Source organism: Copidosoma floridanum, unplaced genomic scaffold (assembly GCF_036245765.1).
Source record: "Copidosoma floridanum isolate Cflo_tuat_1 unplaced genomic scaffold, Cflo_Japanese_pri ptg000027l, whole genome shotgun sequence".
Lineage (NCBI taxonomy): Eukaryota > Metazoa > Arthropoda > Insecta > Hymenoptera > Encyrtidae > Copidosoma > Copidosoma floridanum.
In genome coordinates this window covers 11,335,815-11,362,344 of record NW_028321904.1, presented here as the reverse complement: position 1 = coordinate 11,362,344, position 26,530 = coordinate 11,335,815, and the positions used below count along the sequence as shown (strand labels likewise).

Below are 26,530 nucleotides of genomic sequence, written 5' to 3'. Positions count from 1 at the left end.
TGATTAAAACAGACGTATTTAATTACAATATAAAAATGTATAAAAAATTGCTGAGTCAATTTTCCCTTATATCATAATTGACTAACATTTTCGTAATAGATTTGTAAGACAGTCTGTATCTATACTATTAAAAGATAATAAGTTTTCTATTTTGATAGCTATTAGATTTTTCTTCATAATCTTCGTCAAAGTTTTGATATGTTCTTTCAAAGATTGAAAATTTTTGATGATTTAAGTAATTTATACTAATAGTTCATTACCGATATTACCAAAAAATGCTTAGCACACCAAAAATTTTACATTTCTATCTCATTTAAAATAAAATTATTTAAAATCAAATTGTAATATTTCTTTTAGTTATTTAAATAAATAAATAATAAATTTTTTCTATGTATAAAGTACTTTTTTGTGCGTTCGGAGCAATGTGGATAAATATATAAAAATATGTATGAATAATCAAATATTTAAGAATTCATTAGGGCGTGTAAGGACAGAAGGGTATCATGGTAGAAATAATATAAGTCAGAATAACAACGACTTTTGCATACACTTACAATGTTACTAATATGTGTTACCAGCAAATTATATCAACCAACACTTATACATGTACGTATTATTTTGTTTTTAAAGTTTTTGTCTCATCGTAGTTAGTTAATAATACATTATGGATACATGTACGTGTAAGATTATGTGTCGGGGGTCGCGAAAATTACGTAAGTATCAGTAAGACTCCACAAAAATGGTATGGTGGGATATGGGGGAGGGGACAAAGATAAGTTTAGCAGGGGTAGTAGGGGATATATGGGGGGCACTAAAGGGCTACGAAATTTATGGAAGTGGTATTATATAGGGTCTGAAAAAAAAGTAAACTAAGTGAAAACAAGGGAGAATACAACATAATTTTACCTTTCTTAAAGCAGGAAACGTTGGGGGCCAACATAAGTCTGTAGAGGAACGCAAGAGATTCAGGGGGGGCTGTAGTGTTAAGTTTTGGGGGGTTTGTGTAGATTACAAAAATTATATAACGTAGGTAGATACATGTATATATATTTTTTAATATCAATTTTTTGTAATCTACACGAACCCCCCAAAACTTAACATTACAGCCCCCCCCCCGAATCTCTTGCGTTCCTTTACGAACTTATGTTATATATACAGCATATATACGAACATATGTTATATCACATCAATATCATCGATGACAAGAATGATGTTTACTTCAGTGCTGTTTTTCCGGAAGTTACACAGCTTGTTCTTAATTCTTACTTTTTTTTTTAAATTTTTCTTCGCAAATTGTTCTCATAACTGATGAAAGTTCATTTATGATGGGTACAAAAAGCCTGCGTTCTTTAGTAACAGTGTGTTTTGGTCTTGTATTTTTTTTTGTTGATACTACAATTGATGGGTTTGTCACTGTTTTTGGTGAAAGTTGTTGTTTAAATTCCCTTATTAATGATTTTGTGTTAGTTATTTCTGAATTTTAGTTTGATCCAGTAAAAATTCAGTGCTTGGATGTTATATATTATTTGGTCCACTGTATGTCGCATAAACTCTCATCGTATGAGTAATAAAATAACTTTCTTACACCACGAATATGGTGACAGGGTAAATTATTTATTTTATAAAAAGGACATTGAGACGAACTGAGTTATTTAGTAAAGTTTTACTTACAGAATTTAAACATTCATTCAAGAATTCATTGCACATTTCTCTGTCCTTGTTTATAGTTACAAATGTCAAAGAATGGCAGTTTCCGAGACTTTCTTTTACTTTTTAAAAACAAAGTCTACTAACAGCTCCATGTAAAATTTTTCAGTAGAATTGTGAATACTCGTCTTGTTTTTATAATGAATTGGTTTTGAAATGAAATATTTTCACATTTAGAAATCATTTTCAAAATTCTGTAAACAATTCCATTGAAAAAAATTTTTTTTAAACTGTAACAATCTATTATATTTTTTTTAACGTCTTCTAGTTTTTGGTTGATTGATTTCAAGCGATTCTTTATTAAGTTTTCTAAATATTTGTTGCACATACCGAATTCTTTCCACTAATTTCTTATATAATGCCAGTTTTTATTAAACTAGCCTCGAAAGGTGCGCGATGCGTGCTAAAGGTTAGTTTGACCTCTCATCTTACAACTTACTTCAGCACATTTCATAAAATCTCAGGTTTAATTCTATATAATCGAACTTTTAATTCGATACTAATCGCTATCTCCCTTTTACAATAGGAATATGACACTGTAGATTGAGGTGCTAATATACAGGATTTGTCATAAATGTTCATGTAATGGATTTTTGAACGACTATAGGGGTAAGTGTACCTATCTCCGTGCTCTGCCCTATTACCGTGGATTTTGAAAAACTGATGATTACTTGCTCAAAATAAGACATGTTTCATATAAAATAATTTTTCAATTTTAATAATCTAAAGTGACGTTAATATAGATGCAATTCAAACAGAAATATTTGTGTACATTTTGAGTAAATAATTATTTTCCACGATATTCGGTACTACGCGCTCATTAACTGATTGTGTACGTATTTCCGCGGTGAGCGTACGTAAACATAACCCTATACTTACAGAACGCACGACAGTTAACACGTAAACAATTAGTAGGTAACGTAACCAAGATGAAGAAAACTAAAAAAGGCAAAAAAGGCAAGAAAGGCAAGAAAGGCAAGAAATCGATCGAAATAAAGAAGAACAAAAAGTGTTACTCTCCAGAGACATTAAAATTAGCTTTGAAAAGTATTTATTCTGGAAAATCTATTGCTGAGTACTCAAAAATGTATAAGATTCCAACTAGATGAATAAGCAAGTACAAAAAAAAGTAACATTTTTTTAAAACAATAAATAAGTCATGTAGAAAACGTAGGTGAAATTTGCATTTTTTTTTATATTCCGCAAATACAACTTTCTTCACCCACGGTAATACGGACACGGTGATTGGGACATCCGCGGTAATACGTACACGGTAATAGGTACACAACCACGGTAATACCAGCATACCGTTTTTTTTCGTTTTAAAAATATTCTACTGCAGTTTTAGCTTCATAAAATTTTTTTAAATATTCCGTAAGAGATTATGTAAGATTAAAAAAAAATAAATATTCCAAAAAATTTTAGTATGCCATTTTTTATGGTGCATTTAAGTTGGAATTTTTAGTACGTGCCACCGAGATAGGTACACTTACCCCTAAGTCATGTCAGAAACGGATTTCAAACATTCTTCTTTTTCAAGTTTTGACACAGATTTTGTAGCCATGGTTCTCTGAAAAATTTGAAGGGAATGAAACTGACATGTATGTAGTAAAACGCTCGCAAAAACTTCCAATAATGCTCCTCCTTCTGTCTTTCCTTATCAGTCATCATAACTTGAACTTCATTATATGATGCAACCACGTGTTTTTTGAATCCTCTTAGAAGCATGACGCAGTTATCTAAGTCTTATTTTGCGAGAAGTCCTACTGATACAACTTCACTATTTCCGTTACTTTTTTACACAAAAAATAATACTACTGTAAAATTTGTCTTTAACAATTTATAAGTTCCATCCTAAAATATGATTTCAGAAAATATCGTTAAAAATTCTTTTCCTTTCGTCAGATTCTCGAACAATTCTTCGAGAATCTCATTCTCTTCAAAAACGTCAACAATAACTTTTACACTTGACATTTTCTACATAATAAAATTACCTAAAATAAACCGGCGAGCCACTTAAATGAGTTAAAATTTTTAAATGCACCTACTAATAATAACCTCTCATGCTACCGCTCACCGCAAAGGGTTTGCCGCTCACCGGAGGGTTTGCATTGCAATACTTTTGCTGACATTCGTCTTTGTTATCGACTGAGTAAATTTTGAATTACATAAAAACGCACTTTGTCGTGGACCATTGTTTTTTACTTCAAACACGTTGAAAAACTATATTTGTATTTGAGTCAATTATTTCAATTACTTTATCAAAAACAAGTGTATGTTGATTAAGTATTCGAAATAAAACAGTTGATATACTACTGTATTTGATCAAGTGTTTAAAATAAAAAACTTTAAATACAATTGTATTTGAAGAAAATTACTTAAAATACATTTGTATTTTATTTAATAACTTAAAAAACTTTGAACAAATACATTTGTATTTCAAATACATTATTAAAAATACATTGATCAAATACAATTGTACTTCAAGTTTTTTGTAGTTTCTTTTACATGTTGTATTGAAAACGAACTATTTAGATTTTTTAAATTTTAATTAATATATTTGAAATATTTCAACTAAAACACCATCGGTGTTTTCTACATTAATTTCAAATACTGAAATTAAAATTTCAAAAAATTATAATTTTATTTTCAAAAATTTTTTATTTATTTAATAAAACAATTTTTTTTTTTAAATTAAATATCTTTTTTTTTAAATAATGAATATGACTGCCCAAGTATGATTAGGAAGACCATTCGAATGTCTCAAGACGACACAAATCAATTAAAAAAATTATATAAAAAATTTGTAAACTCAGCTTTCAAGTGTAAGTAAGGTAAATGTAAGAGAATTTAATAAAGATAAAATATTGTTTTATATTTCACATTGTTCTAAAAACTGTTAAGGAATATTTGAACAAGTGTGTCAAAAAAAAATAACAAGTTGTATTTTTAATTTGAGATCAATTTACTTTAATGCTAGACTTCCTCTAAATGGAATGTGAATATTTTCATTTTCTTCTACTTAAGGCTCCATAATCAAATTCAACAACATCAATGAAAAAAGATAACCCTTGGAGTCCAATCTACAGATTTACATACAGCTGACAAGGAATGAAGCACGTGTCATAAGGTCCTGTGATTATTACCACTGAGAAATAGTTGTAACTGGAATATGACAAAAATGTCTGGTTAATTGATAATTGTAACTGTCTAAAATGTGTGGTTAAATGTCCTTCACGCTTCAAATATTCTTTAATTTTAATTTTCTTTCTTTAGTACATCAACAGCTGGTTAACTCTATATACAATTGTCCAGAAGAAAGTGTGTGTGTATATACATACACGCAGACATATTATTTTACTTGGAGCTTCATAGTCGTGGGATTAAGCATTGTTAATAAATCGCCAACCCAAATTAGTTTAATTAAAACTAAAATGATATAAAAACACTATTAGTTTAGCCCATCCTCTGTGAACCTTGAATTTGTATACCATAGGTATATGCCATACACGGCGAGGGTAATGATTTATCGAATGATATTTCAAATAAGCTGTATACCATGCACTTTCGTGCACGATACACGATACACGGTGGCAGGCCTCAAGTCACTGCCGTTTAAAAATTAAAATTATAGGATAGTCACTCGCATGTACCATGCACGTGTCATGAACTTCGCTTTATTGAACAGATTTAAATTGTAACATATCAGAAGTCTAGGAGACGATTATTTACCTGCATACCGGATGAGCAGGAAATTAATATTTTTATATGGTATGTGTACATGCATGATTATCTAATTCTCGTAAAATATTCGAACGTGTCCGGTTTAAAACAAGAGAATCAACAAATTATAATTTTACCTAGATTATGAGGCGTAACACTACTTTTATTTACGATGTCCAAAACTCTTCAAACATGTTTTGATAAATGATTTGTATTTATTTGAGGTATAATGAACCAACTAATCTAATATTCAAAAATGATCGTACAACCATAGACATGGGAAGTGCAGACCGCGGGAAACACAGTGAAAGTGTGGAACCTTTGGGTACATCCACATAGAGATATAAGATATAAGGATAGAGTGCGCTAGAGGCTGAATGCTGAATACAGCGATTCGGTAAAAGAAAGAGATGGTTGCCGAGTGTCCTCTCTGTCTCTTTCTACCCGAGCGCTGTGGTTGGCTGATCCTCAAGAGGCAATAACCTATGTCAGTAACTGCAGCTGACGGCCAGAATACCCCCTTGAGCAGCAGCCATTCATAGCGCTCAGCTAGAAAGAGATGGAGAGGACACTCGACGACCATCTCTTTCTTTTACCGTATCGCTCCCCCTTACGTACATTAGTATAATTAGCGCACTCTATCCTTATATCTCCATGACATCCACAGTGTGAAATAAAGATATACAGCCTTACAGGAATACAGAATACAGGTCGTCCCACACATGATGTAAAAATACAAGGTGTGGCGTTCCGAGCAGAGATGGTACTACACTCATCAAAAATGTAGTATACCTACGGCCACATATTACACGTAAAAGCAGTGTACTATACGTAGAACGACGCACTGTATCGTTAACGCATCTATTAGAATCCGAACAACGGTAAGGGTGGAGGTAAGGCAAAGCATAGACCAGCCTCCTTAGTCCTGGCGCTAGGAGGGGTTGAGCATGCAATTTTAGGTCCCCTCAAGTACCTAACGTATTTATATGTTTTCGGGGTCGCTGATTCTGAATTTCGAGGGTACCAGGCCCAATTCTGGTCCCATTTCAAGCTAGGGCCCATTTTTGGCCCAAAATCGCTGTTTTTCGACTATTCACAGCAAAATTTATAATTTTTGCCTTTAAAATATTATGTTTACATTAATAAAGTGTTTTTTTAAATAGTTTTGATATGTATAAATTATTTGTTGAATTAATATTTAGGCTGCAAAGTAAAAAAATCAATATAAGTGTGGCTACATAGTAGTTATGTTACTCAGATAACGACCCAGGCGAAGAAAAGCTTAACTCATATTTTTAAATGTTATTTTAACCAGGACCTTTTAAATTAAGTTTTTCTTCGTCTAGGCCGTCGAATTATATTAAAAAATTAAAAGCTTTTAATGTATTTATTAATTTAAGAAAATGTAAACAGTTAAACTACCTCAAATACATTTTTACAAGTATTTGTTGATTTACATACACAAAATGAAATACAAGAAATTCCAGCTGATCTACAAGGGCATTGTTTTGTAGAGCATTTTTTACAATTACATTTCGGTGGTAAGTCTTCAACGGATGGGTATAATATGTTTATTTTTTCTGGTACTAAATCATTTTCTTCAATAAGATAACCAAAGTTAGAAGGATCTAATTTCCTGATATCAGATTGCAACAAATTAATTTGAGAGTATGTTACATACAGAGCTCTCAAAATATGCAGTCTTATCGATTGACTTGTTGGTGGGAGTTCATGAATAGAAACCATATTAGCAAAGTGATACATCCAATATCTAAAATCGTCAAACGTTGTACATACATTATTCTTTTTAATAACTTGTAAAAGATATTGTTCAGCTTTGTCGACGGATAAATTTATTTCCAAATCAGATACACCTACAAAAAAAATGTTAAAATCATTTTAAAATACAATATAGTTTTTAAATTTAAATGCATTATTTAAATACGTAAATGATAAAAAACCTTGAGCAAAAGTGGTGAGAAACATTTCAGGGTGAGCTTGTAAAGCACCATATTTGGTGCCAACTTTGCTGGTATAATCCGCACCAGTGAGATGATGCAAAGCTGGAAGTACGGAGCACAATTCATATCCAACTTTTTTAGCCAAAGTATGAAGGGGTAAAAATCTTTTTTTCGCAGCGGCACCCACACGAATCCAAAGTTCCTAACATAAACATGTATTTATACGTGTAGAGTGTATAAAAAAAAATGAAAAATTTTGAAAATGAAAATATTTTTACCTGCAAACCTTTTTCTTCGAATTTCGTCCAATAGTATAACAATAGAACAACCACACCTGTATCTGATGATAAAACTAATATTTTGCGATTTCCATCTGTGCATGTTTGGTATATATGAAAAATAATTTTAAAATCAGTTTCTTCGACATCATATCTTTGTAATGATTGTAATTTATTAGGGTCGTACGGAATATTGATTTCACAAGGTTTCTCATCTGTTGCACTACATATTATTTCTATTCCTGGCCAATATTCCGTACTGTTCTCTAATACGTATTTCCGGAGAAAGTCTTGTAATAATTTTTTGTTTTTGTTGGATCCCCAAAATAAGTTTTCTTGTTTTGGCATAGGTACATTTTCATTAATACTATGCACGTCTATCGTTTCATTTTTATATCTTAGTAATCTCTCTCCAAATTTTACAGAATTTTCAAAATACGAGTCAAAAATAAAGTCAATTCGATAGACTCCTTTTTTCGATTGTAAAGAGATAGAATTGCAAAAAGCAACTGAAAAATCTTTAAACGTTTTCATATTTTTCCATTGTAATGTTCGGCATACAAGCATTACATCTACAACTAAGGTAAAACTTGTAAGGTCATGGATATTCGCAATAAATTCAATTTCTGCCTTTGCCTCTAATACCTTTGTAAGATCGCTTTTGTTTTTTTCTTTTTTCATACTACCACTTTCAGTAAACAAATAATTATTTGGTATTAACTCGAACGTAAATAATAGACGTAAACTAAAATTTCGCTCTTTTGCTAATTCTATTATTTTCTGAGCCATTTTATTTTGTTGGATCATTGAAAGACTTTTGTTTGAGTTCTTAACCTTTATAATACTTTTAACATTTGGAAAATCGATTTTGGAAATTGTGTCAGATAAACTTTTTGACTTTTCAACGAATCTTTCTTAAAAAAACTCGGAATAAGTGTCGCAACTTGTAAAAAAAATGTTTAAAAGAGTTTCGCTACACTCATACGGTATCAATTCTTGAGTAACTAAATTTTTGAGCTGTTCACTGCTGTTTTTAAAAGGATTGCCATGAAAAACTATAAAATCCATAATTTTATGAACTTCATGTTCCGAGCGTTCAGTAGTTGCTGTACTAAAATCGTGATGAAGCTGTAACTCTTGATTCTCGCATTTAACGTTCGTCACTTCTCTATAAAAGTTACATACCGATAAAAGTTCGTGGTAGTTAAGATTCCATCCTGCAATGTATTCTTTCTTTTGCGTACAGCCTATAATTCCTGCACGACCTTTTTGAGATTTATTGATTGTTTGCTCCAGACCTTGGTCACCTCCAACAGATGTGAAAGGAACTGATGACCTGAAACTGTAAACTGTCCACTTAAAAATTTTTGATATAATTCTGGCTTAGTCTCTGGTAATTTTAAAATGTCTTGAAGGTAAAGAGAGCCCCAACGAGTGTAATTAGTGCGATCGAAAATATTAAAAATTGGAAGTAATTTTTGTACTGTATTTACGTGTAAAAGCCAATTTCCAGAACGATCAGCTCAAATCATATCCCGCAACAACTGAACTAATATCAATACATTGTTCCAAAATTTAAACGTAAGTGACTCCTTACATCGTTTTTCCACGAAAATTTTGATATCATTTAAGATTTGTTTCGAGTGTTCATTAAATGATTTAAAAAGCAATTCACATTCCTCAAAAGACTCTTCAGAAAAAGCTCCCTGCAAAGCACTTATAGTAGTTAGCTGATCATCGTACGCATTCAAATTACATTGACTTAAAAAAGCTTCTAATTGTAATCGTTGTAGGGTTTCTGCAAGTAAGAAAAATCCTTTTACAGACCTTGCATAGTGTGAGCCATTCAATACTTGTTCTACTACATTAACTCCAAAAACTTCGGTTTCTATAAAAATATGAGCTGCTCCGCTATTTTTTAAATATTTGCCTATACAAGATGATAAAACTTTTGTCATGTGAGAACTTCCAAGCATTAGGGTAAGATTTTTAAACTCTTGTGGGCGGAGTAGCTGAATATGTCGAGCTATGTGGTAAACACCTTCATCACAGAATACAGGAAAATATTTTTGATCTAACTGACTTAAAATTTCATTAAAACTACACATTGCCGTGTATACCGTAGAATACTCTGTGACAGGATATGGCAGTATAGGTAAAAATCCAACTTTTTGTATTGGTCTATGACGTTGATCGCTTACAATTGAATTAAAAGCTGACCAATTTGGTATCGCTTGAACGTCTACATTATCAGGAGTATCTGATACATAATTAGAAGCTTGTGATATATTCATACGACTTAAAAACCATGCAAAATCTGTACTAGTTACTGATTCGTATGCACTTGGATTTATCGATACATCAACTGATTTTTCAGAAAAAATTGGAATTTTTTCAGCGGGCTTGATAAAATGTTTCAAAGTTTGACACGCCAAATTTTTGTCAAGAAATCTTTTAGATTTATTAATCGTTGTAGAGAAAATTTTAGGCTTTTGTGAACGTTTTTGAGAATTTTCTTGAAAAAGTACTAAAACAGTGTCATGAGCACTGTTCAAACCAGACTGTGTGTCTTCATTGTGATCAAAATTATCCATAGTTCCTGATGTAAATTTTCTACTAATACTTGAAGGTACATTTTTTGTCCTTCGATGCATGTGTATAGACATCCAGAAATGTATTTATCTATGTGCCTTTGAAACAGTAAGTTATATTTTGTATTGCAATTAAATATATACATTTATACTTTTATGTTTAACTGCACAATTATATATCCAATATAATACTATATTCACAACTTTTAAATTCAATAGATGCAGTATAAAGTCGTGACTACAATGAGGATAAGAATATAGTTTGGTTAAAGTTTTTAGTATTAATAATTAGAAGTACATATTATTAGAGATAATTAACCATGGGAGGCAAAAGACGTTGTGAATGGGAAGGTTTTGATGAAATACGCAACGCAAAAAAAGTAATTACCAATGCAAAATGTAAAAAGTACAAAAGTGTTCTGGCCAAAAGAGATGCAGTCACTCTTAAAACGTACAGTATATTAAAATGATTGATTCTTTTATTCACTTCAATAATTTGTTATTCTAACTTGCAAAGTACATGAATGAATTCTTTTTTGTAGAGATCCCGGTTGGGACAGACTGATAAAACCTCATAAAAAAAATATTTAATGAGATTCATAATGTGTATTTGCTCCTGGATAACTGAATAAAGACTTGTTAAAAACTTAAGGATATTTTATAAGAAGAGTTGCATAAGATACCGGAATTCTATAAATATTGACCGATAAAACCAAGTTCGAAGCAAATTGATTATGGTTTTGAATAGGCACTAACACATTCAACAAAAAATTTGTGTTACGCAATTAGTTTTTATATGTAGATCCACAATTATGAACGCTGTATAGGATTTTTTTAGAAAATACTTTCCATGTATCGTTATGGGAGTAAAATAGTATGTAACAACAAAATTTCGATTCGATAACTTACATGTTTTTAATAGGTTTTGTCAATATGTGTTTTATACGTCAATCTATTTTCTCAAATTATCATATTCTGTAATCAGAGGTTTATAGGTATTTAAACCAGACAATAGTTAATGTGGATGTATCAGGCACTTCAAGAAAATATTTTTAATCATATTTTAGTGGTTGGTATATGAAAATATGACAGTAGAAGTTGCATTAGCTAAATTTCACGAGATAAAATTTTCATGATACCAACATGGATTTATAGAAATTATATTTATAAAAAAGATTGTATATGTTTGTCATTCGGTTTATTATCCATATGTTTTCATGGAAATCCATATGATTTAATTTTTTTTCTGCCACACCTTCACCGTCCACTCCATATTTTACTTGGTTGCAATGGCGAAAGTGCTACATTTCCTCTCTGCTAAGTAATCGCATTTACTGCTCGTATGAAAGTATTTGACCGTCCTCCACGTGGTTTCCGTGGTAGCTCACCTTCAAGTTGTATTTTTGGCAGAGGATTGTTAACACAAGTATACCCGTATCGAGATAGTACAGGATACACGCCCGGGTGTTTGCTAACCTCACCTTCGACTTGGGTGAAAATTCATACCCGGGATGGACATAATATGTCTATGCATGTGGTCCGCGCGGCGTGCCAACTAGAACTGCTGTGTATACACTATAGTGTGTGTACTCAGTGTACTCTGCGTACTGCGTAGTGCGTACACTATTCGCTCCGTGCATCAGGTTGGAGGGGATAAAAAAAACGACTGCAGCGCTGTAGGTGAGCAAAGTTGGCAAACCCGTACCCCCATAAATCTTACAGTAAGCGTTGTCTTATATGAGAAAAGATATTATTTTATTTAAAGTAATTTGTTGAGAAATCGAAGGCGGAAAAAAAATGTTATTTAGCCAAACCGGGTCAAATAATACGGATAAATAATTTTGCTAGGCACTTCAAATCGCCCGAAATTTTAAATAATGGGTTATTAAATATCATCTGTCATATAGTACACAACACACATACTTATCTGTAATGTTGTATTCGTGAGAGCAAGAACTCTAACTACTCCAAGCAGTTGACGTAGGCTGCCGCTATAGCCGTATAATCTGAATCAGTGTTTACGTTTACAAAGTAACGAAATGCGTACGAGACAGTGTTGCGTTGTTAATTGCAACAAGAAAGAAAAGCAGGGGGTGGTGCTGTATAAATTCCCAAGTAGACCCCATGAAACAAAACAGAAGGAGTTGTGGATTAGGGCAGTTAGGAGACAAAAGTTCGTACCTAACCTACGGAATTTTTTTATTATTATTATTGATTATAAGCAAAATGATCATGAAAAGTTTACAGTCCTGATGGCAGTTTGTGGCACACATTTATGTATATGTTACCATAACCTATATTTGTCAAGCATAGGCAATAATGTACTTACAGATAATTTTACTTTGTATGGATTTAAGCTTACAGATGTTTGTCTCACAACATAGCAATTGATCAGATGACCGACTCCTTTATTTACATATTCCTGTACGTAGGCAACGTGCCCACTCTCTACTAATTTTTTAGCTTTTTTCAGCGTTTCATTATTAAAAACTATGTTGCAACTTATACTTTTGAAGCCTATTTGGATAATCATATCCATTTTTTAGGGTGCTGATGTTTACGCGATAGCAGTATGTACGTCTTATTCAATAAATAATACTTTCTCCTATAAGCGACAGTGTTACGATTTAATCATACGGGGGTACGGTATTGCGCGATTATGACACCGAGGGCAGCGGTGCGTGTCATGCATGGAGCGAATATATGGCCCCGTTGAATGGTTCCGATAAAACGCGATAAAAAAAAATTATATCACGATAGATGTGTGTTTTTGCACCAAAACCTGATGTATTGATCAGTCTTTTTGTATGAATATCCCAGGATAATTTTATATCAACTTTATAGAATCATACAAGTTTTAAACAGTATTGTAAAATATGTAAATTTTTTCTGATTTAAACATACGACTTACAATTGTTTATAGGTTTTTTTAGGGAGAGTATAGAGCTGAAACAAAATTGTATCATGTCGTACAAGATTATTTATCAGGATCCACTAAATTATTACGATACGTGTGATATGATGTTATAACGTGCTTATTATGTTTCACGCATGATCATATTCAAATATTTTACCTGTAATTATACGATCAGCTAATTAATATACGTGACTGAAAATGTAATATTTTTTTAAAAATGAGTTGAGATGTCTGACTAGAACTCAAATCTTTTGGGTTATTCGATTAATACACTATTTTAAAATTCAAACATATTTTCAGTCAAATAAAAATAATTTATTAAAATTTAAAATAATCATTTGTAAAAATAAAAAACGTATTAAACATGCCTTTTTTCGCGGCTTGCCTTTGACTAGACTATCTTTACATATATATCTTATGTGTTTTTACGTACTTGTTAGAGCCTCAATATAGATTATTTCTCAATTACTAAGTATATATTTAATGTAATATAGTTTATAAATTTTAGTCTGACAATTATTATTATTTATCACGTACTTACATAACTTTATATAAATTACCACCCTGAAAATTAAATTTGAAAAATTTTACCGTGAGTTTGAATCGAACCGGAGTCCACAGGTATTTGAATCCGACGTGTCACCGCTGATCGAGCTATGGCAACATTGGATTCGAATAAAGAAAAACTGATAGGAATCGTTTAACTGATATAAATGTACCTACGTCACGCGGGAATCCATCAATATCTTGTAAATCCGTTACATTGAAGCACACGTCAGAACGTGTATATCATAATTGTAGTTATTCATTTAATATTTACACAATATTTTGGCAAGCTCAGCTCCATGGGCCTTAAGATAAGAAGTTTCATATTGACATATTATCAGTCATATCCGCATTGAATACCAAACCAGTAAAAATTAGACGAGAATCATATAATAACATCATATGACACCATTTAAAGACTAAAATTATAAGAATATATGTGTGTATTTGCACTTGACATATTTTATAAGACCTTGCATACCGAAAATACATCAAAATACTAAGAAAAAAATAATATACATGAAGTTAAATATTTATGATCCTATATAGTTTATGCATAGTTATTTGCTTGTAAGACATGATACAAATGTATAAAGAATTTTCTTATACAAACATATCAGAAGTGTATCAAGAAAAACCTATGTCATGAAGTTTGCGTCATTAAATAATGATATTTAATTCTGGACAGGTAATACAAACAAGTCGAAAAATGGTAAATAAACATCAAGGTTCGCCGTACGCAACCATCAGAAAATAACCTATACAAAATAATATGTACAACTATTTTGTAAATTACCATATGTACTTGTTATCTACATATAGGTATGTTTCGTTCTGAATCATGGTAAACATTTTTACATCATATATAACACCGATACATTGGAAAGACAAGAAATTTACTGATAAAATATTATACCTCGCAATTTTATGTCCGGTATACTAAAAGAAATTTATATCAGGTTTTATCATGTTGTACCGGAACCATTTAACAGGGTACAAAACGGTGCTCAAGATTATTCACCAAAATTTTGGAGAATTTATTATTTGCTCCTTACTCAGTTCTTGATTGGTTATGTATCTCTATACACATCTAACTAGAAAGGTTGAAAGCTTTTATATAACTAATTTAAGCCCAAGTGGAGATTGTTTCAACGAATAACTGATAAAAACAAATAATATTAGCTAATAATAATAAGGTTTAGACTTGACACTGCTTATTATATATAAAACATATAAATATTGGCAATGTATCTTATAGTATCACATTTAAAGAAATAGTAAACGCAATTTCTTTTCTTCTTTCTTGTTTTTAAAAAAGTAACTAACCCAGCAGGCACGGAAACACAATATGAATTGTAATTGAATTCTTTTTTTTTTAATTCTTAAAGAATTCATTAGAATGAATTCAATATGTATTGAATATGTGATCATATGTCTTCAAAAGAATTCTTAATGAGAATTCATAAATTCATTAACTTATGTCATGTGAGATGGGCCCAACAAGAGTTCTTAAAGAATTCATTAGTCTTCATGTAAAAAATCTTCTTTATCGACTGCCTGAAATTATCGCACATATATATATATCAGCCTGATATCTTAATTCGTTCCCAAAGAAATTCAAATGATTTATTTATTTAATTACAAATAATAACCTGAACGTCAAAATAAATTGATGTCACTTTGTTACGAGGTTAATCCCGACACAACTTTCATTTATCTACAACTACGATATGTTTATGATTATTACTCGTATTTTATTATAATTAATAAAAAGAGTTTAAATTTTGCGGGGAACGGGCTAATGTATATGTATGTATGTATGTACATTGGGTGCTTTTTTTTAAGTAGTCGGTCGGTCGGTAAACTTGTTTATGAGTCTATTTAGATGTTTATAATTGAAAACTCTCGGTGCCGATCACCAGGACATCGTCATCAGCACCCTCGTATACCTGGACTCGTTTATGAGTCTATGATTTCAACTGTCGGCAAATTTTTTTTTTTAATGTGATTCATTATTCTAGTCTATTTTCTTTCTATTTATGTTTTATTGAAATTTATAAATAATTTTAATAAACCCTTTCCTCCCTTTACATCAAAATACATTTGTCTAATACTAATTATCTCCAATAATTTTATAAGCTGATACTTCTTGTTAGCATGGCCATTTTGGAATTTCATAATAATAAAATAATTTCTTAGGATATGAGTATAATTCTTACATTTAAAACTCCTAAGAAATTATTAACACAACTTATAATATAAATTATTAATCGTTGCTTGCTTTGGCTGTGCGCTCAGATATATAGCTATAGTCAACATTTCCACTCCTCTCCTCGTAGGCACACATTTGGTATACCCCTATTACGTGTCTCTAAAATGTGCGCCTGTATGCTCATTTCCACGCGAATCCACTTCTCTTCTTGTAGTCGCACGCTCTTCGATACGAGTCTCGCACTCTCGAAAAATGTGCGCCTTGGTTCGACGGCTGGCTGCGGCGGGTCGCCCTGATCAGTGGAAAAAAGTTGTCTCACGCCGTAGCATTGGCGTTAGCAATCTCTCTACTCATCTCTGGAATCGGGGGGCCTCGTTTTATGTACGATCTTACGAGTGGTTTTATATGTATACATCTTTTATATTGTAGACTATAGCACATACATGCCTGAATAAATATATATATATATATATATATATATATATATATATATATATATATATATATATATGTGTGTGTGTGTGTGTGTGTGTGTGTGTGTGTGTGTATATAATAGTTACACTCACTTTAGGGCCACGGTAGCACAGTGGTTTAGGCTGTGGGTCCCGTGGCTCGGGAGCTTGTTGGTAGGGGCGACCAGGGCACGCAGGGCACTCTAACTTTGTTAAGCTGTATTTCTTAAAGGAATGAGGATTAGAGTAGCTAAAAAATTGTGTTGTAAAAGTATGATACTTGTGGACCTAGCCTACAAGTTAAAAAATTATTTTGCAACATTTTAAATTTAAAATAAAAAAATGGCTCGTTCTTAAAAAGCTCTAATATGCCCTAGGGGTGGAGGATACATAATAGTTAAAAGGTGTGTGCTATAGAAAAAAAGTTAGGTAATTTATTTATTTATTTTCGAATCTTTCTTTACATTGTAAGTGAACTTATAACACTAAATCATGAACACATTAAATTTCTGTAATAAAATTCTTTGGCTTTTGAATATGTTATTCACTGCATGAAATCAAATTAAATTATTAAATAAATTCTGTTTCTCTGAAAAATCAGTAGCAAAAAGGATTGGGCAGTCTAGAATTGATATATTATCCCGATTGCAAATAGTAGAATTCGCCCTCTGATCTTCATTTAATTGTACTATTTTGTTAATATTTAAAGCTTTCAGTAAATTTCTTCGCGTGTTTTTTGTAGTCTTAACAGGTAAACTACCTAATGTTTACATTGTTCTACAAAAAACTTAACCTAAAAATCAGCTGTGTAACGCTCGCGCCAGCGCTCGCACTGCCGCGGCCAGGCTACGCTCTGCCCCAGCCAGATGATACGCTGTGCCCCATACGACACGCTTGCTTGTTTTTGTTATAATTTTGTTGTTTCTTATTTTCTAAAAAAATTAAAAAAAGCAAATTGTAGCTAACGAGTCCAGCTTTCAATTAAGCCCAATTGTAAAAATGTTGCTGTAATAGGCCTATATTGAAACAGCTGTTGAAAATGATCATCCGATCAATGTAAATACTAAAAATATAAAACTTTTTTTTAAATGAATAAATACTTATTATAATGCCCATAAATATTTAAGGGAATTCAAGGGACATCAGTATGGGTGTTCAAAAAAAAAAAAAAAAAAAACCTGAAAATTATCATTAGTTTTCTTTTTATTTAAATGCCACGCAGACCCAGACTGCCACGATTACCCTGGTCTCCACTAATACAGGTTCACGAGTTTGAGATCCAGCCTTTACTCACTTGGCTCGCACCTCCGGGAAACTTATTTCTCATGTGCGTATTCTAACTGTGGCCCGATGGTTCGGAAATCATGTAAAATATCGGTCCCCATTGCTGTGTAAGTGATTGATGTCACAATAAAAATCTGAGGCGGTTTTTTAATATGCCAATGACGATAGCATATATATGCATGGAAAACACAGCAATGCAGAGCCTAAATAGGACCTGTACGAGACCTCAAATGGCTGTAAAAAAAAAAAAAAAAGAAAAAGTTGCACTCACTTTATTCCGAACTGAATAAAATAAGTACTTGAAAAAAAATTTGTTCTCCACACACGATGTTTATTATCCATTTTTAAAGATTCTTTATCGGTTAATTATTTTAATGACATGATACTTAAATAAAATCTATGTATGTTAATCTATATTTGGATTTCATGGTATTGTAAAATAGATTGTTACAGGACAAATCATTAAGAATCGAAAAAATCAGTTTTTTTGTGTTAAATAGTACATCTAATTAATTGCAACAAGTTTACCGAAGCCAAAATACGATATAATATGACTTACTTTTGAAATAAGACTTTAAAGTTTCACTGCAACAAATTAATTTATTATAAACTACGCAATATCTCGTAAACCTGCAAAAAAGATTTTAAAAAGTGTGTTCAGAGCTATTGATTCTTAGTACGACACGATAATCCATGGAGTAGATTTGAGTTACGTAGCACAAAAATTTTCTAATGAAAAAAATTGTTTTGGCCATTTTTTTGCAATTAAAATGTTGTAAACAATATATAATAGAATTGCAAAGGTATGCGGTCAGTAGAAAATTAGACGACGAAATAATTGGTAGCCAAAAAAACTCTCCGTTGCAGAAATAGAAGCAAAGACATGGGCAAGAAACTAAAAAAAGAATTTTTTATAAATTTTGTAAAAAACATATGTTATGGGTTTTTTACCGTCTTGTGACTATTTTCCTTGTATTCCTGGGAAAATTATGCATAAGAATCAGATTTATTTTTTTTTGTCAACAATTTCTACAGTTTAAATATGCTTCGGGGCATGGACCCGGACATGGGCCATGGACATAAAGCCCAGATTTTATTCGTGTCTTTTAATCTCAAAACTTTGGATACGTCAAAATGTTGGAAAAGTAAGCAATTTATATATGAAACTTTCCGCTCTGGACGCTAATATTTTTGTTTGGTTTTTTCGTATCGGTTACGGTTTACGAGATATTAGCGAAATAACGCTTGGAACTAATCAAATTTATGATCATGTTTATCGATAGAGAATCTATGAAAATGGATGATAAACACCATGTGTGGAGAAGATATTTTTTTTCGAGTATAAATTTTATTCAGGACTTGGTAAATTTTCTAGCTAAGAATCCAGTATTGAAATTTCAGCCAATCGAGTCGATCGGAATCGAGCGAGTGTAACTATATATATGTGCATACATGCAGTTTTTTTTTTTTTATATTAGAGTGCTCTACGTCCGGCTCCTTTAATAAAGGCACTACTATGGGCACTTAGCACTTGGGAGAAGGAAGGGAAGAGGGATCCATTACTGGGAGGGGGGTAGGAGGAAATAAGGCAATTTTGCTGCGAGAAGGTCGCCTAAACCGTCCTCGAGGAGCATTGCGTGGTGAAAAAGCACATGTGAGAAATCACAGAGGTACTTGACCGTAAAAGTCGCACTAGCCGGGAATTGAACCACGGTCTCCCGCGTGCCAATCCACGACCTAGCCGACTGAGCCACCGCACGCTCTCATACATATAGTTGCTGCTCTCTCTCTCTCCTATCTCTAATCTCTCACCGCTGCTTATGCGAGTACATATACGTTGACTGTAGGGGTGTGATAGGGGACACTGCGCTTGCTATGGGCTCTTTATTTTACTCACTCTAACAGCACATACGCCAATAATAATTTGATTAATTTTTATCTTGAAACTTTAAGTGCAACAAAAAAGTGAAATGCTACATCGATAGGGACTTTTGCACTCTACACACTGGTATTTAAAGTTTTACTCTATCTATCAGGATTTACGAAATATTCGTGAAATAAACCTTTAAATGCTATTTTACAGAGTTTTGCAAAATATCAATTTTTTTGATTTTTTTTCTTGTAATCTGTAAGTTCAATTACGCATAGCTATTTATTAAGCTAAGTTGGACATCAACATGTAGGTTAAAGAAATTTTTGATTAGTTAAAAATTTTTCTAAAAAAGGTAAATAACTTCGTTACTATCTTTATGAGCGAAACTGTTTTATTTTGCATTGGTCTGTATTTCGACTCTCATTTTTAGACTTCTAGAAAAATGGGTCTACGTAGTTTATGGATAGACTCTTAGGTCTGCAAACGAAAATCAATTAAATTATAACTTTGCCTTGAATACTTACTGATTTACGGTTTCAAGGCATTATATCACATTTTTATTGATTGCTATAGTTAATCTTCGAAACCAATACGTCTCTGAATCGGCAGTAGCAAATTAAATTTTTTTCAGGCCAATCGATAACATTGAATCTCAGATTTCGTGTGAGTATGGCTAAAACAATAAAATTAATAAAATTCACGAGCAGTAAGTTGTACGCATTAGTCATATTTTTTTTTGTAATTTGCTGAAGTTTGTAATCAGCTGAAAATGTTGTATGTAAAAAAAAAAAAAAAAAAAAAAAACCACACTTGTAATAAATTATTTTTGCCACTTGTTTTTGGTATGATATAGAAAACAAATATTGAAGACAATAATGTTTTGTCGCGGGTCGCGCACACGCACACATACCAAAACAACATTACTGTCAACGTGAGTAAATGTTTCCTTATAATTTTTTAGGCCGTACCTGCCATGTTTTGCATAATGTCGAACAAGTACACCGAATGTTACGAGCAACTATTTCTATATGTAAAAAAGAAATTTCCCAAATTTTCGCCAGTATTTTGTATGTGTGACTTTGAACCAGCTATTCGGAATGCAGTTCAAGCAGTGTTTCCTGGCATAGTGGTTAAATGTTTCTACTTCCATCTAACACATGTAAGTATTGGAGCGCGCGGTGGCTCAGTCGGCTAGGTCGTGGATTGACACGCGGGAGACCGTGGTTCGATTCCCGGCCAGTGCGACTTATCGGGCAAGTACCTCTGTGATTTTTCATATGTGCTTTTTCACCACGCAATGCTCCTTGAGGAGGGTTTAGGCGACCTCCTCGCAGCATAATTGCCTAATTTCCCCCTACCCCCCTCCCAGTAATGGCAGGCCTCCCATCCCTCTTCCCTTCCTTCTCCAAAGTGCTAAGTGCCCATAGTAGTGCCCTTATTGAAGGAGCCGGACGTAGAGCACTATAATATAAAAAAAAAAAAAAAAAAAAAACATGTAAGTATTGAATTGCGTCAAAGAGCATGTATTACCTGTCTGTCTGTCTCTCTCTCTCTGTCTCTCTGTATTGTGTGTCTGTGATTGTTATTTTTATTACTAATAGCTTAAAAATTCTACATCGTATATTAAGTCCATTTTACGCTCTCTCTTTCTCTCTCTTAGAGTACTGTATTTGCATGGACGCTACAGCGACCTGCGTTTGATCGTCGAGAAGATGAACGAGGATCTCGAACAGCTTTGCAAGTGGGCCCTGGCGTACGGTCTCAGCATCCATTCGGGGAAGACGCAGGTGACGTGGTTTGCCTCGCGTGGTTTCATCTCCCGAATCCACTGTAAGCATCTGCCGAGGGTATGCATCGGAGACAATCCCATCGACTACGTTGAAACGGTCAGGATTGTCGGAGTTATCCTGGATGGTTCACTTACCTGGACGCATCAGACCATCGAGACAACAAGAAAGAGCTACGCAGCCGTTTCACGCCTTCGTAGGTGCGGTGACTCTCTGGTACCTAAAGTACGCCTGCTTCTTGTTAAATCCCTCGTGTTTCCCTATTATGATTACGCTTCTGGCCTCTTTTTTGGTCTGTCTGCGGAGCTGCTGGTGCGTATGCGACGCGGCATGAACGCTGCGGTTCGATTCGCCACCGGCTTAAGAAAACATGAACACATTAATCTTACTTACAAGAGGCTTGGTCTTCTACTGTACGAGTCTCGCCGTGACCGTAATGCAATTTGCCTGCTTGGACGCGTGCTTACATCCGGTGAGCCGCGATACTTATCGGAAAGACTTATCTTTCGCCCACTTGACTCTGCGGGCTCCAAGAGAGTATCATCGTTGGACCTTGTCATCCCATGGGCGTGGACTGATTTCTATAAGGAATCATTTCTAGTGTATTCTGCATCGCTCGGGAACAAGTTGCCGGTGAACATTCGCGAGCTAGTGAGTAGACCGTGCTTTAACGCAAAAATTGAAGATTTCTTGTTGTGTGACGCTCTAAAAAAAAAATAAAATAAGATCTCCATTTTCTACTGACTATGATATCCATGCGACTGTGATAGACATGTGACTGTGATATAACTTGTGCAATTACTATATATGATTTTTATATTTTATTGCCGTGAGTGTCTGCACTTAATGTGATATTTCTGCCGATTTGTGTATCTTTATATTTAGTCGTGTATTTAATTGTTTTAATGTTGTTTTTATTTTTATTTTGTTTTACTTAAGTTATTTAGTAGTCATATATTTAAACATTTTTATTTTTATTTTATTTGATTTTGTTTTATTTATTTATTTATTTATTTTTTGTTTTTTTTTCTCTTTTCTCTCTTTTTCTCTTCTTTGTATATTCTGTGTACATTGCAGATAATTACTTATTGTTTTTTGCTTCCAGCAATCTTGTGTGCATCAACTTGTACCTGTCAGTCTTGTAATTGGCCGAGCTATCAAGAGCTCCCAGCCCTTAGCTCATATAATAAATAAATTTTAATTCTAATTCTAATTCTCTCTCTCTCTCTCTCTCTCTTGGTGTCTCTTTGTCTAGTCATCTCTTGCTCCTGTATCGAAGCAGATACCAGCACTGTAATGTATGTAAAATTAATTATTAAAATAATTCGAGTTAAATTTTAATGAAATGGTATTGGATTGGAAATTGGTTTTCGTGTACGAAAAGCCTGAAAATCTTTTTTTTTTCTACTTTGGACATGTTTGAGTAGTTTCTGTGCCCTCAGAAAAAAAGTACTGCTCGTCATTCGTATTCATCCGACCAGGGCGTTTCCAACCATCCCTCGAGCATTGTTTTACAAGTGCCGACGGACCCAGGAATCACTAAGGAGAAATTCCCATTTGTGACGAAAACTACTATTCCATTTTTTAAAAAGCAGTTTGGATAAAAACTGACAATCTGTTAACACCCTTTTACTCATCAAACTATTCATTGTGGAATGTTTAATAATTGTGGTTTAAAAATTGTATGTAACTGCATATTAAATTTACGGTCAATCTACCAGGAAACGTGTTATTAAATTCGGCCGTCGAGCATCGTTTACTTGTCATACAATATAAATGACCAACCGATTAAAATGATGAGTCCAGTACAATGTACTTTTTTTTCTCAAAACGTCGGTGCAACGGTTACTTTATCATTTAAATTTTATGTGCTATTAAAACTTAAATTGAACAGACATTGTTCAAAATTATGTTACAGCCTACTTCAAAAGAACTGATCTCAAAATTTGTTTTATTGCTGTATAATTCAGTTAAAAGATTTCTTGATGTATTTTCAGGCCCTTATTCAAAAAGCCCAAAAATTAAAGATGATTTCTCAGAAAAAAAGTGTGTCAAGAAATCCAGAAATTTATATCGTGTTAAGGCAACTCATGGCCTTGGGATTATTGCCGGAAAGCACAATTTACGCGACATTTTTGGAAATCAAGAGTAACTGCGAAAACTATGGAAATTATTTCGATGAATATTTAGCATACTTTGAAAGTGAATGGTTGCAACGGTGTGGACCTTAATATTTTTCTGTTCATGGATTGCATGAAGATCGCAGTAATAATTACACTGAGGCTCATCATCGTGATTCGAATGCCGCATTGCCTACGCATCCTCACATAAATAATTTTTTAAGTAAGTACTATTGGATCTATGATTTTTCTTCAAAAATGGCGAGGTAAAACCCTTTAGCAGGATATTATATGATTGCAAACGATCTTTGGTATTCAGGAACTGAAAACACATATATTAAAAATTTTATCGTCTAAATGCCTTGGCTACTACAATCTCTCAATGCACATCTGACATTCGTCCTGTTTTTAACGAAATTTTTGATATTTTATAAAATAAAACAGACGAAAGCGTAACATTATGATTAAAAGTCAAACATCATTTTTGTTAATATTTTACAAGAACACTTACTAGGAAGTTGATCAGATTTGTTTTATTTTCCTTGAAGCAGCAAAAAATACTTTTAAAAATAGCAAAATAAATATTACAACCTTAATAGGGATTGAACTTCAATTGTTTCTTTCAACCGATACTAGAATCCCAGCAAAAAATTTGTCATAAGGTCTTACATAAGATCTTGCGTAATTTCTTATATAATTTCTTATGTCAGTTCTTATGTTAGTTCTTACATAAGTTTTCATATAAGTTCTTTTATCACAACTTGTGTCAGAACTTACATTTGCTTATCAACCGAGAACTTACATAAGATCTTATGTAATTTCTTATGTAAGTTCTTATAAGACTTCGTGTATCAGTCGTTTAAACGTATTCAATTACTATCTAGATACATACATGGTGAACTTAGAAATTTTTTCTGCATAAAAGCTGTTAGAATAGCTGATATAAATTAGTAAATACAAAAAAAAAATCATCTCTTAACTCCACTAAGGGGATTTGAACCTGATCCGGAGAATCCCTAGTCAAGTGTCTTACCCACTTAGCCAGAGTGGATTCGATACATGAGAACGAATTGACGTCCTCATAAGGTACATCTGATACTAACATCGATGTTACTGAGTCCTCAAATTATTGCTTTTTAAAATCTCTGATACTAGTTAAGGAACGTGTTTTTCCACTTCTTATTTAAATCAAATACTTTTTAAAAAAATTTTATTTCATGTAGTAACTTATGTTTTAAGAATTTGTATAATCTTTTAAGTAATGTTTATATAAGTGAGAAACTATTTTTGCTGCTGGTTTTCGATACCGACATTAAAGTATTGAAGAGAAGAAGTTAATCCTCAACTTTGTTGTTGTAACAATTACAATAAATTTATGACACTTTTAAAAATAGGTCATTTTTCCCTTAGAATAAAAAGTACAAGTCAAGTTCAAATAAAATCCATGATCGAAAAGTAGTTGTAAAACCAATTACTAGATTTATTGTCGAGAAACGCATTATCAGACTTAAAACAATGTTATATGTACGTTTATAAAATGTTCATTAACCAATGAGGTAACCAAGGTGGTAAATGTTATCCACAAAATAAGAAAATTAACAGTTTTTGAAGTACCTTATGAGGACGTCAATTCTTTTCCATGTATCGAATCCACTTTGGCCAAATGGGTAAGACACTTATCTAGAGATTCTCCGGACTAGGTTAAAATCTCCTTAGTGGAGGTAAGAAATGCTTTTTTTTGTATTTACTAATTTATATTAGCTATTTTAACAGGTTTTATGCAGAAAATATTTTAAAATTCACCGTGTATGTATGTAGATAGTAATTACATACGTTTTAACGACTGATGCACGAGCTATTATAAGAACTTACATAAGAAATTACGTAAGATCTTATGTAAGTTCTCGGTCGATAAGCAAATGTAAGATCGTGTACAAGTTCTGACATGAGTTCTATTTAAAAAACTTATATGAGAACTTACATAAAAACATATGTAAGAAATTACATAAGAAGTTACGTAAGAAATTATATAAGAACTTATGTAAGAACTTATGACAAATTTTTAGCTGGGAAGGAAAAAAATTTGAGCGCTACCTTATCAAAACATGTCCATAAAAATCTGATTTGTATCTTACTCCCTAAAAAAAATTCATGTTAAAAAAAAAAAAAAAAAAAAAAACGAGAATTTTCAATGAGTAAGAAAGTTTTAATAATAATTTGTATGATAAACCTATGTGTGCAAACAGATTAGAGGTTTTTCATCCTCAAAATAGCAAAAATAGTTTTTGAACATAGAAAAGATAGATTAACTATCATAACAATATTTAAAACGTTCGATGTTTTTTTTAAGTGAATAAAAAACTTTGTGTTACAGTAAATAAAAAAATTTCTGAGCTCTGGATTATTAAAATCTGATCGTAGTGTATTTTGCTAATAAATGTGAAACGAACTAACGTAACGGTATGACTTAAAAAGGTATTCATAATTTATACGGTAAATCTATATATGTGTATAAAATCGGATTAGAATTTTTCACCCCTATGATGGTAAAGAAACTTAAGTTTGTTTGAAAATAAAGAAATCAATGTAATAACCTTTATGTAATTAATAAACTTGGATTTTTCTTCTGAGCCGTTGTACGGAAAACAAATTTGAAGCCCTGGATCATTTAAATTGGTCGACAGGTTTCTAACATATGACTGACTGATACAAAATGCACGCGCGCGTCCGTACACACACAGACGCGCATAGAGAGAGAGAGAGAGTGACGGATTTTTCAAAAATTACATTCAAATTCATAACACAATTACAAAAAAATTATGTTAGTAAAACTTATTTTTTGCCGATTTAAAGCTTCCTGCATCTAGATGTAATTAAGTTACCCCCCACTATAATGAATATTAAGTATATCTAATGCAATGGCAGTTTAAGGAGATTCTCCGCACACCAACTTTATGGTTCAAAGTTAATGATCAAACGGACTTACACCTATACTTGAAGTTAGAAAAGTATACATGTGAAAAGCTGCGTTATTGTTGCATACATTGTTTTACTTCATGTTTACATCGAAACATATGAA

The 26,530-nt window shown here is 32.4% G+C and overlaps 3 protein-coding genes across 4 annotated transcripts in view; 1 reads left to right on the top strand and 2 right to left on the bottom strand.

Moving 5' to 3' along the window:
- LOC106636751 (mitogen-activated protein kinase kinase kinase 7) overlaps positions 1-5,683 on the bottom strand; it is a 65,099-nt gene extending 59,416 nt beyond the window's left edge. Inside the window, exon 1 of one of the 2 annotated variants that reach the window (XM_089595684.1) lies at positions 5,568-5,683. Coding sequence is in view for 1 of the 2 variants with exons in the window: in XM_089595685.1 (XP_089451811.1) it covers positions 5,440-5,490 (51 nt within the window). In the remaining variant the exon portion in view is untranslated. The other variant, XM_089595685.1, reaches the window with a different exon arrangement.
- A 1,160-nt stretch (positions 5,684-6,843) lies between these two features.
- On the bottom strand, positions 6,844-20,519 carry LOC149373776 (uncharacterized). The gene is made up of 4 exons (XM_089595701.1): positions 20,513-20,519; positions 7,670-7,764; positions 7,392-7,593; positions 6,844-7,304 (listed from the first exon to the last, which is right to left on the bottom strand). The coding sequence occupies exons 1-4, from the start codon at positions 20,517-20,519 to the stop codon at positions 6,844-6,846; spliced, it is 765 nt and encodes a 254-aa protein (XP_089451827.1).
- A 737-nt stretch (positions 20,520-21,256) lies between these two features.
- On the top strand, positions 21,257-23,562 carry LOC149373775 (uncharacterized). Its single transcript, XM_089595700.1, has 2 exons — positions 21,257-21,982; positions 23,329-23,562. The coding sequence occupies exons 1-2, from the start codon at positions 21,257-21,259 to the stop codon at positions 23,560-23,562; spliced, it is 960 nt and encodes a 319-aa protein (XP_089451826.1).
- Positions 23,563-26,530: the final 2,968 nt, after the last annotated feature.

Excerpts from the sequence above, each read along its gene's own strand:
- LOC149373775 (XM_089595700.1), top strand. The coding sequence starts at position 21,257 with ATGAACGAGGATCTCGAACAGCTTTGCAAGTGGGCCCTGGCGTACGGT. Across the intron at positions 21,983-23,328 it reads CGGTGAACATTCGCGAGCTA|GCCCTTATTCAAAAAGCCCA; the intron begins GTGAGTAGACCG and ends ATGTATTTTCAG.
- LOC149373776 (XM_089595701.1), bottom strand. Across the intron at positions 7,594-7,669 it reads TCGAAGAAAAAGGTTTGCAG|GAACTTTGGATTCGTGTGGG; the intron begins GTAAAAATATTT and ends TGTTTATGTTAG. Across the intron at positions 7,305-7,391 it reads TCTCACCACTTTTGCTCAAG|GTGTATCTGATTTGGAAATA; the intron begins GTTTTTTATCAT and ends TTTTTTTTGTAG.